At 43.2% G+C, this 11,916-nt stretch overlaps 1 protein-coding gene across 1 annotated transcript; it reads right to left on the bottom strand.

Moving 5' to 3' along the window:
* Positions 1–4,569: 4,569 nt before the first annotated feature.
* LOC139375853 (leptin receptor gene-related protein) lies at positions 4,570–11,804 on the bottom strand. The gene is made up of 4 exons (XM_071117776.1): positions 11,670–11,804; positions 7,846–7,921; positions 7,383–7,569; positions 4,570–6,706 (listed from the first exon to the last, which is right to left on the bottom strand). The coding sequence occupies exons 1-4, from the start codon at positions 11,683–11,685 to the stop codon at positions 6,590–6,592; spliced, it is 396 nt and encodes a 131-aa protein (XP_070973877.1). The 5' UTR covers positions 11,686–11,804; the 3' UTR covers positions 4,570–6,589.
* Between the last annotated feature and the right edge of the window lie 112 nt (positions 11,805–11,916).

Genomic DNA, 11,916 nt, shown 5'->3' with positions numbered 1-11,916 from the left:
CACTGACTATAACCATCCGTTTGAGGAGTTATGATGTTCAAGGCTAGGGCCGGTGCAAACCGTTTTGATTTCTATGCTGTTGCCAGGCAACCGTTGTCCCAGGTGCCAATGATGGATGGTCTTTCCAGGGCCCCTTCTTTTTCATCCTACCGTCATCCTACTCCCTGACCTATATAGTACCCGTCAATCACATATGTACAGGCACGCACGACACACACACACACACACACACACACACATACAAACAAACATGTACGCTCACACACACAGTATATCATTGTGTCATCGATATCTGCCTCAGAGGCTCCTCAAGTCTGAAAAGCCTGATGACCAGAATCGTATGGCCCAGGATCAACTATCACAACTTACTGAAGTTTATGCTTGACGTATACAAACCCCATCCGGCCTTGCAGCTTTGAATTGCTCCATGACTGCATCCTAAACGGCATCGTGTTCCCCACATACAGTAGTGCACTGCTTTTGACCAAAGCCCTCATGGAGGTATTCACAGCTTCCAGGCCAGATGGGGTTAGCACCTCTGACAATCAACAGTATATTGCTTTATCTGACCCTGGTGAACTCCATCATGATGCCTTAAATCATTAATCCAACTGCACCTTCATCTCTTTCACACACACACACACACACACACACTCTCATACAGTTTCTCTACTACCTCTCTCACACACACACATCTCTCTTTCTCTCCTACAGTCTCCTCTCTCTCTCTCTCTCTGACAGAACAAAATGGATATCGTGAACACAGCCACCAGTCAAGTTCCACCCTACATCAATGTTTCCCAACCAAATAAGGACATGTCTGTCTGATAATACAATCCCTCGATCCTGCGTCATCACACTCCCATTCACAGCCCAATGCATCCTACAACCAATGACATGCCAATTCTGATAAATCCAAAGCACAGTGACATGTGTATCATTAAATCTCCCTTTTGTCTTCTTAAACGCTGCTAAAACACAAAGTGGCAACACAAAGACAGCCTGAAATAAAACAGCCATTGATTTCTATCTAATTAAATAAACATTAAAACATCTAATCATGTTTCTTTTACTTCGTTGGTGAATTGAATTGGCATTGAATTCGTTATGTAAATAAGTTGAATTTGTGCCTCCAGGACATCTGTGTGTTTGAGGAAGATCATAAAGGACTCGAACCACAGACTTTTCACTGTTACCATCTGCTGAGCGGTGTTGGAGCATCGGGTCTCGGACGAACAGGCTCTGAGACAGCTTCTACCGCCAGGCCATCAGACTGCTGAACAGCTAACCCTAGCTGTCTCCCTGCGCAGACATGCACTTTAGAGCCTAGCTGTCTCCCTGCGCAGACATGCACCTTAGAGCCTAGCTGTCTCCCTGCGCAGTGATGTACCTTAGACCCTAGCTGTCTCCCTGTGCAGACATGCACCTTAGACCCTAGCTGTCTCCCTGCGCAGACATGTACCTTAGACCCTAGCTGTCTCCCTGCGCAGACATGCACCTTAGACCCTAGCTGTCTCCCTGCGCAGACATGCACCTTAGAGCCTAGCTGTCTCCCTGCGCAGACATGCACCTTAGACCCTAGCTGTCTCCCTGCACAGACATGCACCTTAGACCCTAGCTGTCTCCCTGTGCAGACACGTACCTTAGACCCTAGCTGTCTCCCTGCGCAGACATGCACCTTAGAACCTAGCTGCACCTTAGACCCTAGCTGTACCTTAGAACCTAGCTGCACCTTAGAACCTAGCTGCACCTTAGAACCTAGCTGCACCTTAGAACCTAGCTGCACCTTAGAACCTAGCTGTCTCCCTGCACAGACATGCACCTTAGACCCTAGCTGCACCTTAGAACCTAGCTGTACCTTAGACCCTAGCTGCACCTTAGAACCTAGCTGCACCTTAGACCCTAGCTGCACCTTAGAACCTAGCTGTACCTTAGACCCTAGCTGCACCTTAGAACCTAGCTGCACCTTAAACCCTAGCTGCACCTTAGACCCTAGCTGTACCTTAGAACCTAGCTGCACCTTAGAACCTAGCTGCACCTTAGAACCTAGCTGCACCTTAGAACCTAGTTGCACCTTAGACCCTAGCTGCACCTTAGACCCTAACTGTACCTTAGAACCTAGCTGCACCTTAGACCCTAGCTGTCTCCCTGTGCAGACATGCACCTTAGACCCTAGCTGTCTCCCTGCGCAGACATGCACCTTAGACCCTAGCTGTCTCCCTGTGCAGACATGCACCTTAGACCCTAGCTGTCTCCCTGCGCAGACATGTACCTTAGACCCTAGCTGTCTCCCTGCGCAGACATGCACCTTAGACCCTAGCTGTCTCCCTGCGCAGACATGCACCTTAGAGCCTAGCTGTCTCCCTGCGCAGACATGCACCTTAGACCCTAGCTGTCTCCCTGCGCAGACATGCACCTTAGACCCTAGCTGTCTCCCTGCGCAGACATGCACCTTAGACCCTAGCTGTCTCCCTGCGCAGACATGCACCTTAGACCCTAGCTGTCTCCCTGCGCAGACATGCACCTTAGACCCTAGCTGTCTCCCTGCGCAGACATGCACCTTAGACCCTAGCTGTCTCCCTGCACAGACATGCACCTTAGACCCTAGCTGTCTCCCTGTGCAGACATGTACCTTAGACCCTAGCTGTCTCCCTGCGCAGACATGCACCTTAGAACCTAGCTGCACCTTAGAACCTAGCTGCACCTTAGAACCTAGCTGCACCTTAGAACCTAGCTGTCTCCCTGCACAGACATGCACCTAGACCCTAGCTGCACCTTAGAACCTAGCTGTACCTTAGACCCTAGCTGCACCTTAGAACCTAGCTGCACCTTAGACCCTAGCTGTACCTTAGAACCTAGCTGTACCTTAGACCCTAGCTGCACCTTAGAACCTAGCTGTACCTTAAACCCTAGCTGCACCTTAGACCCTAGCTGCACCTTAGACCCTAGCTGCACCTTAGGACCTAGCTGTACCTTAGAACCTAGCTGTACCTTAGACCCTAGCTGCACCTTAGACCCTAGCTGCACCTTAGACCCTAGCTGCACCTTAGACCCTAGCTGCACCTTAGACCCTAGCTGCACCTTAGACCCTAGCTGCACCTTAGACCCTAGCTGCACCTTGTTCATTATCTGTTCTATATATCCTATTGTTCATGGTCTGTTCTGTGTATCCTATTGTTCATGATCTGTTCTATATATCCTATTGTTCATGGTCTGTTCTATATATCCTATTGTTCATGGTCTGTTCTATATATCCTATTGTTCATTATCTGTTCTATATATCCTATTGTTCATTATCTGTTCTATATATCCTATTGTTCATTATCTGTTCTATATATCCTATTGTTCATTATCTGTTCTATATATCCTATTGTTCATTATCTGTTCTATATATCATATTGTTCATTATCTGTTCTCTATATCCTATTGTTCATTATCTGTTCTATATATCCTATTGTTCATTATCTGTTCTATATATCCTATTGTTCATGGTCTGTTCTATATATCCTATTGTTCATGGTCTGTTCTGTGTATCCTATTGTTCATGGTCTGTTCTATGTATCCTATTGTTCATTTTCTGTTCTATATATCCTATTGTTCATTATCTGTTCTATATATCCTATTGTTCATTATCTGTTCTATATATCCTATTGTTCATTATCTGTTCTATATATCCTATTGTTCATGATCTGTTCTATATATCCTATTGTTCATGATCTGTTCTATATATCCTATTGTTCATTATCTGTTCTGCAAATCCATTCACAATCTATTCTGTATATCGTATTGTGTACTAAGCATACTACATCTTCTATTACGTGTAATTTTGTGTTTGACCTATTAATGTTGATTATTGTACTGCAATGTTGAGGGAACTAGCACACATTTCCCTGCACCTTTTATACCTGCTGTAAACTGTGTACATGACTACATAAAAAAACATGGATTTGATTGAAAGGTTAAGTCTATTTGTGATGTCTCATGCTAAAGAAAAACCCATGTTTAGACCTATCATCTGAATTTAGGGTCAGGCTCCAATTGACAATTGGTTAGTGTCCAAATAACATCCTCCCTCTGCCTGTCTCTTGATGTATCCCTCTCCAGCTCTCTCTCCCGTGGGGAGCTCTTCACAGAGATTTCTCTAGTTATTATGGCTGCTGTGTAAATCCAGGTGTCTACTAAAGTGCTCCATCCATGAATAATACTCAGGGAATGGCCATGGTATACAGATACAATGATTCTGTATAGAAATACATTCTGTGGTTGACTACAACAACAACAAAAAAAGTGTCAAGTGATCTAGTTAAATCAGCATATCACTCAATTTGTTAAATGTTGCATACAGTACAACGATCTCAGAAGAAACTAACAACTGTACCATTATTAATATGTCTAAGTATATCTGATTCAGTAATACGTTTTCCTAAAATGGATCTCTTTACTTAACCAAGTCTCCTGTGTGACCGTGCCAGCAAACTGCACTTGTGGTCTTTCTGTCCCAATGCTCTCTCCCTCTCCTTTGTGATGTAAAACTGCAAAAATATTACTCAAAAAATGGCCATTGAAATATTGACATATTAAAAAATGTTTTATTTCAAGTGTTTTAATTCATGTTAGAAAACAGACTGTGTAGTTTTTTTTGTCAGGAGTTTAAATACAGGTCTCTAGTGCCCTCTAGTGTTTTGAAAGTGATGTGTTAAGTTTCGAGTTGACGCCTGCAGTACATGTGCAACACGAAGGCGTCATAATGAACGATCGCTAAAACAATGTTTATATTCATGAGATAAGATCATGTAGAAATGTTAAATATGTTTATCTTTGGTGGGTGATTATATTTGTCCTATTACACATGCACAAGTGTATCAATAATACACACACGAGTGAAATGGAAAGTCATATTTTTTGTTGTTGTTGAAAGTTTGTTGTTGCATATGGCCACACTCTCTGAAACAACTTTCAATAGACCCTTCAGTGAAAATAAGACATTGATTGGAAGTAGGCCTACTTTCTACTTAGTGATTGCATGTTGCTAAAGCTAAGTATAAAGTAGTTTGGTTACATCTGGTCACTAATGTACTATATATATATATATATTCCCAGGCTTTACCAGTACAGAATGTAAAAAGTGACTTTTATAAGTTATATAAAAATGTTTTGAATAAGTAATTTTTTTGTTGTTGATATTTAACAGGCACTTGTCAATGAGTTTTTTGGTGAATAGAAATGTGGGCACTTCATTTGAACACAAACAGACCTGGTCTACAAAACATAGTGTTTACATTCCATGTGTGAAATCAACATTCCCGTACTAAATGTAGACAATGATTCACAAACCCTTATGTTAGCCTATGTCCTCAGTGAAGACAACCAGCTTATAATGGCATAACAATGTTGTTTTCATAATTAATATGAACTGTGTGTTTCATAAATCATAGACACATCAGAAACCTTAGTGGGGGGAATGAATCATGTCTACCTTATTTTCTTAAAAATGGCCTTTGGTATTGGTGGAAACATTTGCAGAAGGGCAACATGTTGAAAACAACAAACTACAGACAGAAACCTTGACCTGGTTATGAAGTCATACCCAAAGTGATCATATGAAATAGATGCATACAAACAAAAAAAGGTACACACACAATCAGCTGTAAGAATTTGAAATGCTTACGCTTAAATAAGATTTCCACAAACAAACAGAATAATCCCTAAATGAAGTGGAAACAGACGGCGTAGTGGTGATTACAACAAAAATCATTCAACAGTATCCCTCATAACAACACGTACAAGTTATCATTATCCTTAAACTAGCATCTGGCTTTATAGATATGAATGTAGAGAGGTGGTCCTTGTCCAGAAACAACCACTCTAGCCCTAGACACTTGTGTAGATGTTAAAAGAACGTTTCCCCTTGGTGATATTTCACCACGTGCTTACACCTATCCAGTCTTCTCACTGAGATCAACAAGTTCCTAGGGAGGGGGGGGGCCTGGCCGGGACACTGGTTTTCAATTACTCTCCCTCAGCATAGGGGACAGGTAAGGCAAAAAAAGGTTGAAGAGAATAATGGAGCGAATACTATAAGAAAAACTGATCAGGTGTCTGTGGAGGAAAAAAAGGACAGACATCGCAGTGTCCATTAACATCCCAGACACCCTGTTTAGTGCCACCCCCTCCTCACTAACCAGGAGGGGAGGGCACTCCTGGTGCCACCCCCTTTCTCATAGGACATTAAATAGTCAGCATCAGCTTCTTAAAACGTCAGTTAGTAGCGACGTTAGGCCGTAGTAGCTTTTTGGTTTATCATATCTGTCGTCCACCACTGTAACCTTGTTGTTAATAACAGGAATGACTGACTCCCTCCGTCTCTGTGTCCCAATCGATCCCTAGACCCTACACCCTATGCACTTTTAGAGATCAGAGTAGATTTAATTGGTTTAAACCAATATGGTGAAACTTCCACATAGCCTATCAGAGGGCAAGGTGAAGCTACTACCATATTGCTTGCACCGGTCAAATCTCAGATCTCCACAAGTCCATAGGGCGTAGGGTCTAGGGGTCCATTTGGGATGGTGCCAGAGATCCAGACGGTCTACCACTGCTCCCAGCTGAAGTCGTCTCCCCCGCCGAACACCAGGAAGAAGCCCAGGATGGTCAGGAAGATGACAGCGTTGCCAGCCATCACCAGGCCACAGGCCCCCCACTGGATCTGTAAGAGAACGGGGCCATGTTTCTTAGGCACCAGACAGAATTAAAAGGGGAGGGACTTCCTGGACCTGTCCAATGACAAATGGCCTTTTACCCCCACAAAATTGTCAAACGTTTATCTGTTGCGTGACGTTATGAACAAAACCTAGATACAGTCAGTCACTGGTTGTGCTCTGTCTTATCAATTTGATTTATTAGGTGTTAACTACAGCTCTGCTAACAAGTAATATAGGTGTAGTGTTTTACCTTTATTTAACTAGGCAAGTCAGTTAAGAACAAATTCTTATTTACAATGGTGCCCTACACCGGCCAAACCCGGACGACGCTGGGCCAATTGTGCACGGCCCTATGGGACTCCCAATCACATTCGGTTGTGATACATCCTTGAATCGAACCAGGGTATGTAGTAATGCCTCTAGCAGTGCCTTAGACCGCTGCGCCACTCGGGAGCCACTTTCAGTTACCTTAGCTATTATTGGGTATCATCAGGACTCGTACCAGCATCTACCATTCACAACTACATTAATTCTAGGATCAGCTTTACCTACCTACCCAAGTCATTATGACCATTATGAGCATCAACACTTAAACTGATCCTAAATCAGCTTATAATGACATAAGCAACTAAAGTGACACATGACAGTCATTGGCCATTGACAATATCAGGCAGGACTCACTAATGCAACCCGGGCCAGTATGATGGGAAGCCCGAACGCAGACACCACAATGCCCGTAGTGAAGAAGCATGCCAGCTCTCTGCAAGCGTTGCTGGCGGCGTCACTGTCATCACTGAGCCTTCTGGATATGAAGGTGGGGATAGGAGACAGTATGTAGAAGATGAGGACGAAGAGAGGCCAGTACACCCTGAGAAATCAATGAAAACAAAACCGGTTCAAATCAGTTGTGGTCATATTCATTTAATTATCAGAGACGCAGAACATAACACCCCTTGCCGGTTTTGAACCTGGGTCAACCAGCCCATATGGAAACACACTAACCAATGCTCTGATAGGGTTAACCACCTTGGAGAAAATCAGGACACATTGCATCAGAGTTAGCTACACTACTAACTTCCATATGTGGTCCCATTTAACAAGTGTCTTCACAGATTTCAGAGGTAAAAAGGGGCAAAATACATACCCATACTGCTCCAATGCACAGCCCAACAGCAGGAAAGTCAAGCCAATAGCTCCACTGAAGGACAAGCCAACCAGCGCTATAGGACGACAGAAACAGAGATGGTGAGGCAGTTGTCACTTTTACAGACAGGGTTCTTACTGGCTATCCAGCAAAGATGGATCCTAGTCAGTAGTCTACTCACTCTAAGCAGCATGGATCCTAGTCAGTAGTCTACTCACGCTAAGCAGCATGGATCCTAGTCAGTAGTCTACTCACTCTAAGCAGCATGGATCCTAGTCAGTAGTCTACTCACTCTAAGCAGCATGGATCCTAGTCAGTAGTCTACTCACTCTAAGCAGCATGGATCCTAGTCAGTAGTCTACTCACTCTAAGCAGCATGGATCCTAGTCAGTAGTCTACTCACTCTAAGCAGCATGGATCCTAGTCAGTAGTCTACTCACTCTAAGCAGCATGAATCCTAGTCAGTAGTCTATTCACGCTAAGCAGCATGGATCCTAGTCAGTAGTCTACTCACTCTAAGCAGCATGGATCCTAGTCAGTAGTCTACTCACTCTAAGCAGCATGGATCCTAGTCAGTAGTCTACTCACTCTAAGCAGCATGGATCCTAGTCAGTAGTCTACTCACTCTAAGCAGCATGGATCCTAGTCAGTAGTCTACTCACTCTAAGCAGCATGGATCCTAGTCAGTAGTCTACTCACTCTAAGCAGCATGGATCCTAGTCAGTAGTCTACTCACTCTAAGCAGCATGGATCCTAGTCAGTAGTCTACTCACTCTAAGCAGCATGGATCCTAGTCAGTAGTCTACTCACTCTAAGCAGCATGGATCCTAGTCAGTAGTCTACTCACTCTAAGCAGCCAAATGTCCCATCCAAATAAATACTAAAATACAAAAAAAAAAAAAAGTAGCATGCAACTTATAACAGTGCAACTAATAATAAGGTTCTGTCATCATGAACGTAAATAAAAGGATAAATGGAATTTACACAATTAAGTTACATTTTGGTTGACCGTTTGCAATGTGGATTGCCTTCACTGACAATGATATACACTACTGTTCAAAAGTTTGGGGTCACTTAGATATGTCCTTGTTTTTGAAAGAAAAGCTCATTTTGTCCATTAAAATAACATCAAATTGATTAGAAATACAGTGTTGGCATTTCCAACTACAATGGTCGTTAACAACGGCTGATTTTTAATGGAATATCTACATAGATGTACAGAGGCCCATTATCAGCAACCATCCCTCCTGTGTTCCAATGGCACGTTATGTTAGCTAATCCAAGTTTATCATTTTAAAAGGCTAATTGATCATTAGAAAACCCTTTTGCAATTATGTTAGCACAGCTGAAAACTGTTGTTCTGATTTAAAGAAGCAATAAAACTGGCCTTTAGACTAGTTGAGTATCTGGAGCATCAGCATGTGGGTTTGATTACAGGCTCAAAATGGCCAGAAACAAAGAACTTTCTTCTGAAACTCGTCAGTCTATTCTTGTTCTGAGAAATGAAGGCTATTCCATGCGAGAAATTTCCAAGAAACTGAAGATCTCGTATAACGCGGTGTACTACTCCCTTCACAGAACAGCTGGATCTAACCAGAATAGAAAGAGGAGTGGGAGGCCCCGGTGAACAACTGAGCTAGAGGACAAGTACATTAGAGTCTAGTATGAGAAACAGACACTTCAAGTCCTCAAAATCTTCAATTTCCAGCTACAATAGTCATTGACAACGTCTACACTGTATTTCTGATCAATGTGATGTTATTTTAAAAATGGGGAGGGAAAAAAAGTGCTTTTCTTTCAAAAACAAGGACATTTCTAAGTGACTCCAAACTTTTGAAAGGTAGTGAATTATATACTTTATTGTCCACATGAATAGACAAATACATAGAATCAATTGAGAATAACACCCCATCATACACCCCTTCCCACCCACAGAAAAAGTGAATATGTTCACGCCAGGCAAGGCTGTGACTAGGTGGCCACATGATGAAGCCATACAGGCCAGGCTCCAGTCTGTCACCGCCGTCGTCCCTGCTCTTACGCCTCGAACACACCGACGGCGTCACTGCTCTCCCCTGCTCTTACGCCTCGAACACACCGACAGCGTCACTGCCATCTCCCCTGCTCTTACGCCTCGAACACACCGACAGCGTCACTGCCATCTCCCCTGCTCTTACACCTTGAACACACCGACACTGCCGTCTCCCCTGCTCTTACGCCTCGAACACACCGACAGCGTCACTGCCATCTCCCCTGCTCTTACGCCTCGAACACACCGACAGCGTCACTGCCATCTCCCCTGCTCTTACGCCTCGAACACACCGACAGCGTCACTGCCATCTCCCCTGCTCTTACGCCTCGAACACACCGACAGCGTCACTGCCATCTCCCCTGCTCTTACGCCTCGAACACACCGACAGCGTCATAGCATTTTGATAAACCGGAACTACATTAATTTTCACTGGAACACTGAGTTTGACATTCAGCGTTGCGTTGGAGAGGCAGTTGTTGTGCGTTCTGTGCAGTGCAGATGTTGGATCATTGAATGTATGCGTCAAACTGTATGTGTAGACCGCTTGACAGAAATGGTAGCAGAAGGTGAATATTTAACTTCTGTTGCACACATCAAGAAGATGCTGCCTACTATTTCCCCAAGTGGCACAGCGGTCTAAGGCACTGCATCTCAGTGCTGGAGGCATCACTACAAACCCTGGTTCGATTCCAGGCTGTATCACAACCGGCCGTGATTGGGAGTACCATAGGGCAGCGCACAATTGGCCCAATGTTGTCCGGGTTAGGCCGTCATTGTAAACAATTTACAATATAATCTTAACTGCCTTGCCTAGTTAAATAAAATCCAACTCTATGCGTAGACGGCTTGAAAGAAACTGTAGGAGAAGGTGAATGTTGAACTTTTGCTGGATACATATCCTGATGATGCTGCTTGTTACTTTGCGTAAAAACACTGGTGTGTTCGAAGCATGACGCATAAATCCAACATATGCACAACACAGAACGCACTGCAACGCAATGCTGCAAGGCAAACGCAGCGTTCCATTTGAAATGAAATGTACTTCTGGTGTACAAAAATGTAAACACTGTCGGTGTGATCGAGATGTTTTTCGAACACACCGATAGCGTCATTGCGCAAAATAGCAAGCATCATCTTGATATGTATGCAACAAAAGTTCAACATTCACCTTCTGCTACCATTTCTATCAAGACGCATACATTCGATAAATCAACGTATGCACCACAACGGCATCTGAGAGCAATACCGGAAGGAAAACGCAGTGTTTCAATGGAAATGTATGTAATTACGGTGTCGGTGTTTTCGAAGCAAGCCTGCATTTGTTGCGAACTCTCAAGTAGCCAAATAACTCGTACTTGAGTCTTAATTATAGGGAAATACACAAGCACATTGTATAATTATGTTATATTGCAATACTGCATTAAACATTAACATGTCAATGTGACAGTGTACGCCACGGCAACGTATCATAACAAAGCAAAAGTTATGTGACACCATAACAAGGATCATGGATAGAACGGTTACATATTTTTTTAATTAACGTCAGATTTTACTTTTTGTAGCAGGTTTTTGGAATAGGGCTAAGGTTAGGAAAAGGGTAAAGGTTAGCTAAAATAAAAATCTACCTTTGACGTTAATTTGACAAAAGCTAGATCCCTTCTAGCCAAGACCCATAATAAGTGTTCGTAGCATACGTGGAATCGATACAATGTTGAACTTGGCTTGCCAGTGGCGGGGAGAAAACGTTTATGGAAACAAGAGAGTTGTGTAGAGCAAGTATCAATCAATTTACCTTTAATACCCGCCATTGTCTTATGTCTGAAATTGTAAATTTCTCTTCTTTGTGCCTGGTTTGTTCGTAAACGACTTCCTACTTCCTCCTTCGAACTTTTTATTTGCACCAGCTGACTTTCTTAAAGGAGCCATTTGTTCTCTCTGCGTTTAGTCTACTTTTCCATTTCCACTGTATTTATATTTCACAATGTTATTATTGAGCTCAGCTACGGAATGTTCTTGACACCTACTGTGCAAAATATTCC

Source organism: Oncorhynchus clarkii, chromosome 20 (assembly GCF_045791955.1).
Source record: "Oncorhynchus clarkii lewisi isolate Uvic-CL-2024 chromosome 20, UVic_Ocla_1.0, whole genome shotgun sequence".
Lineage (NCBI taxonomy): Eukaryota > Metazoa > Chordata > Actinopteri > Salmoniformes > Salmonidae > Oncorhynchus > Oncorhynchus clarkii.
This window is presented reverse-complemented; position numbering and strand designations above follow the sequence as displayed.

What these genes read in the sequence shown, in the direction of transcription:
- LOC139375853 (XM_071117776.1), bottom strand. An exon ending in TGTGCATTGGAGCAGTATGG is followed by an intron (nt 7,570 to 7,845) that starts GTATGTATTTTG and finishes TTGATTTCTCAG; the next exon opens with GGTGTACTGGCCTCTCTTCG. An exon ending in TACTGGCCCGGGTTGCATTA is followed by an intron (nt 6,707 to 7,382) that starts GTGAGTCCTGCC and finishes GTTCTCTTACAG; the next exon opens with ATCCAGTGGGGGGCCTGTGG.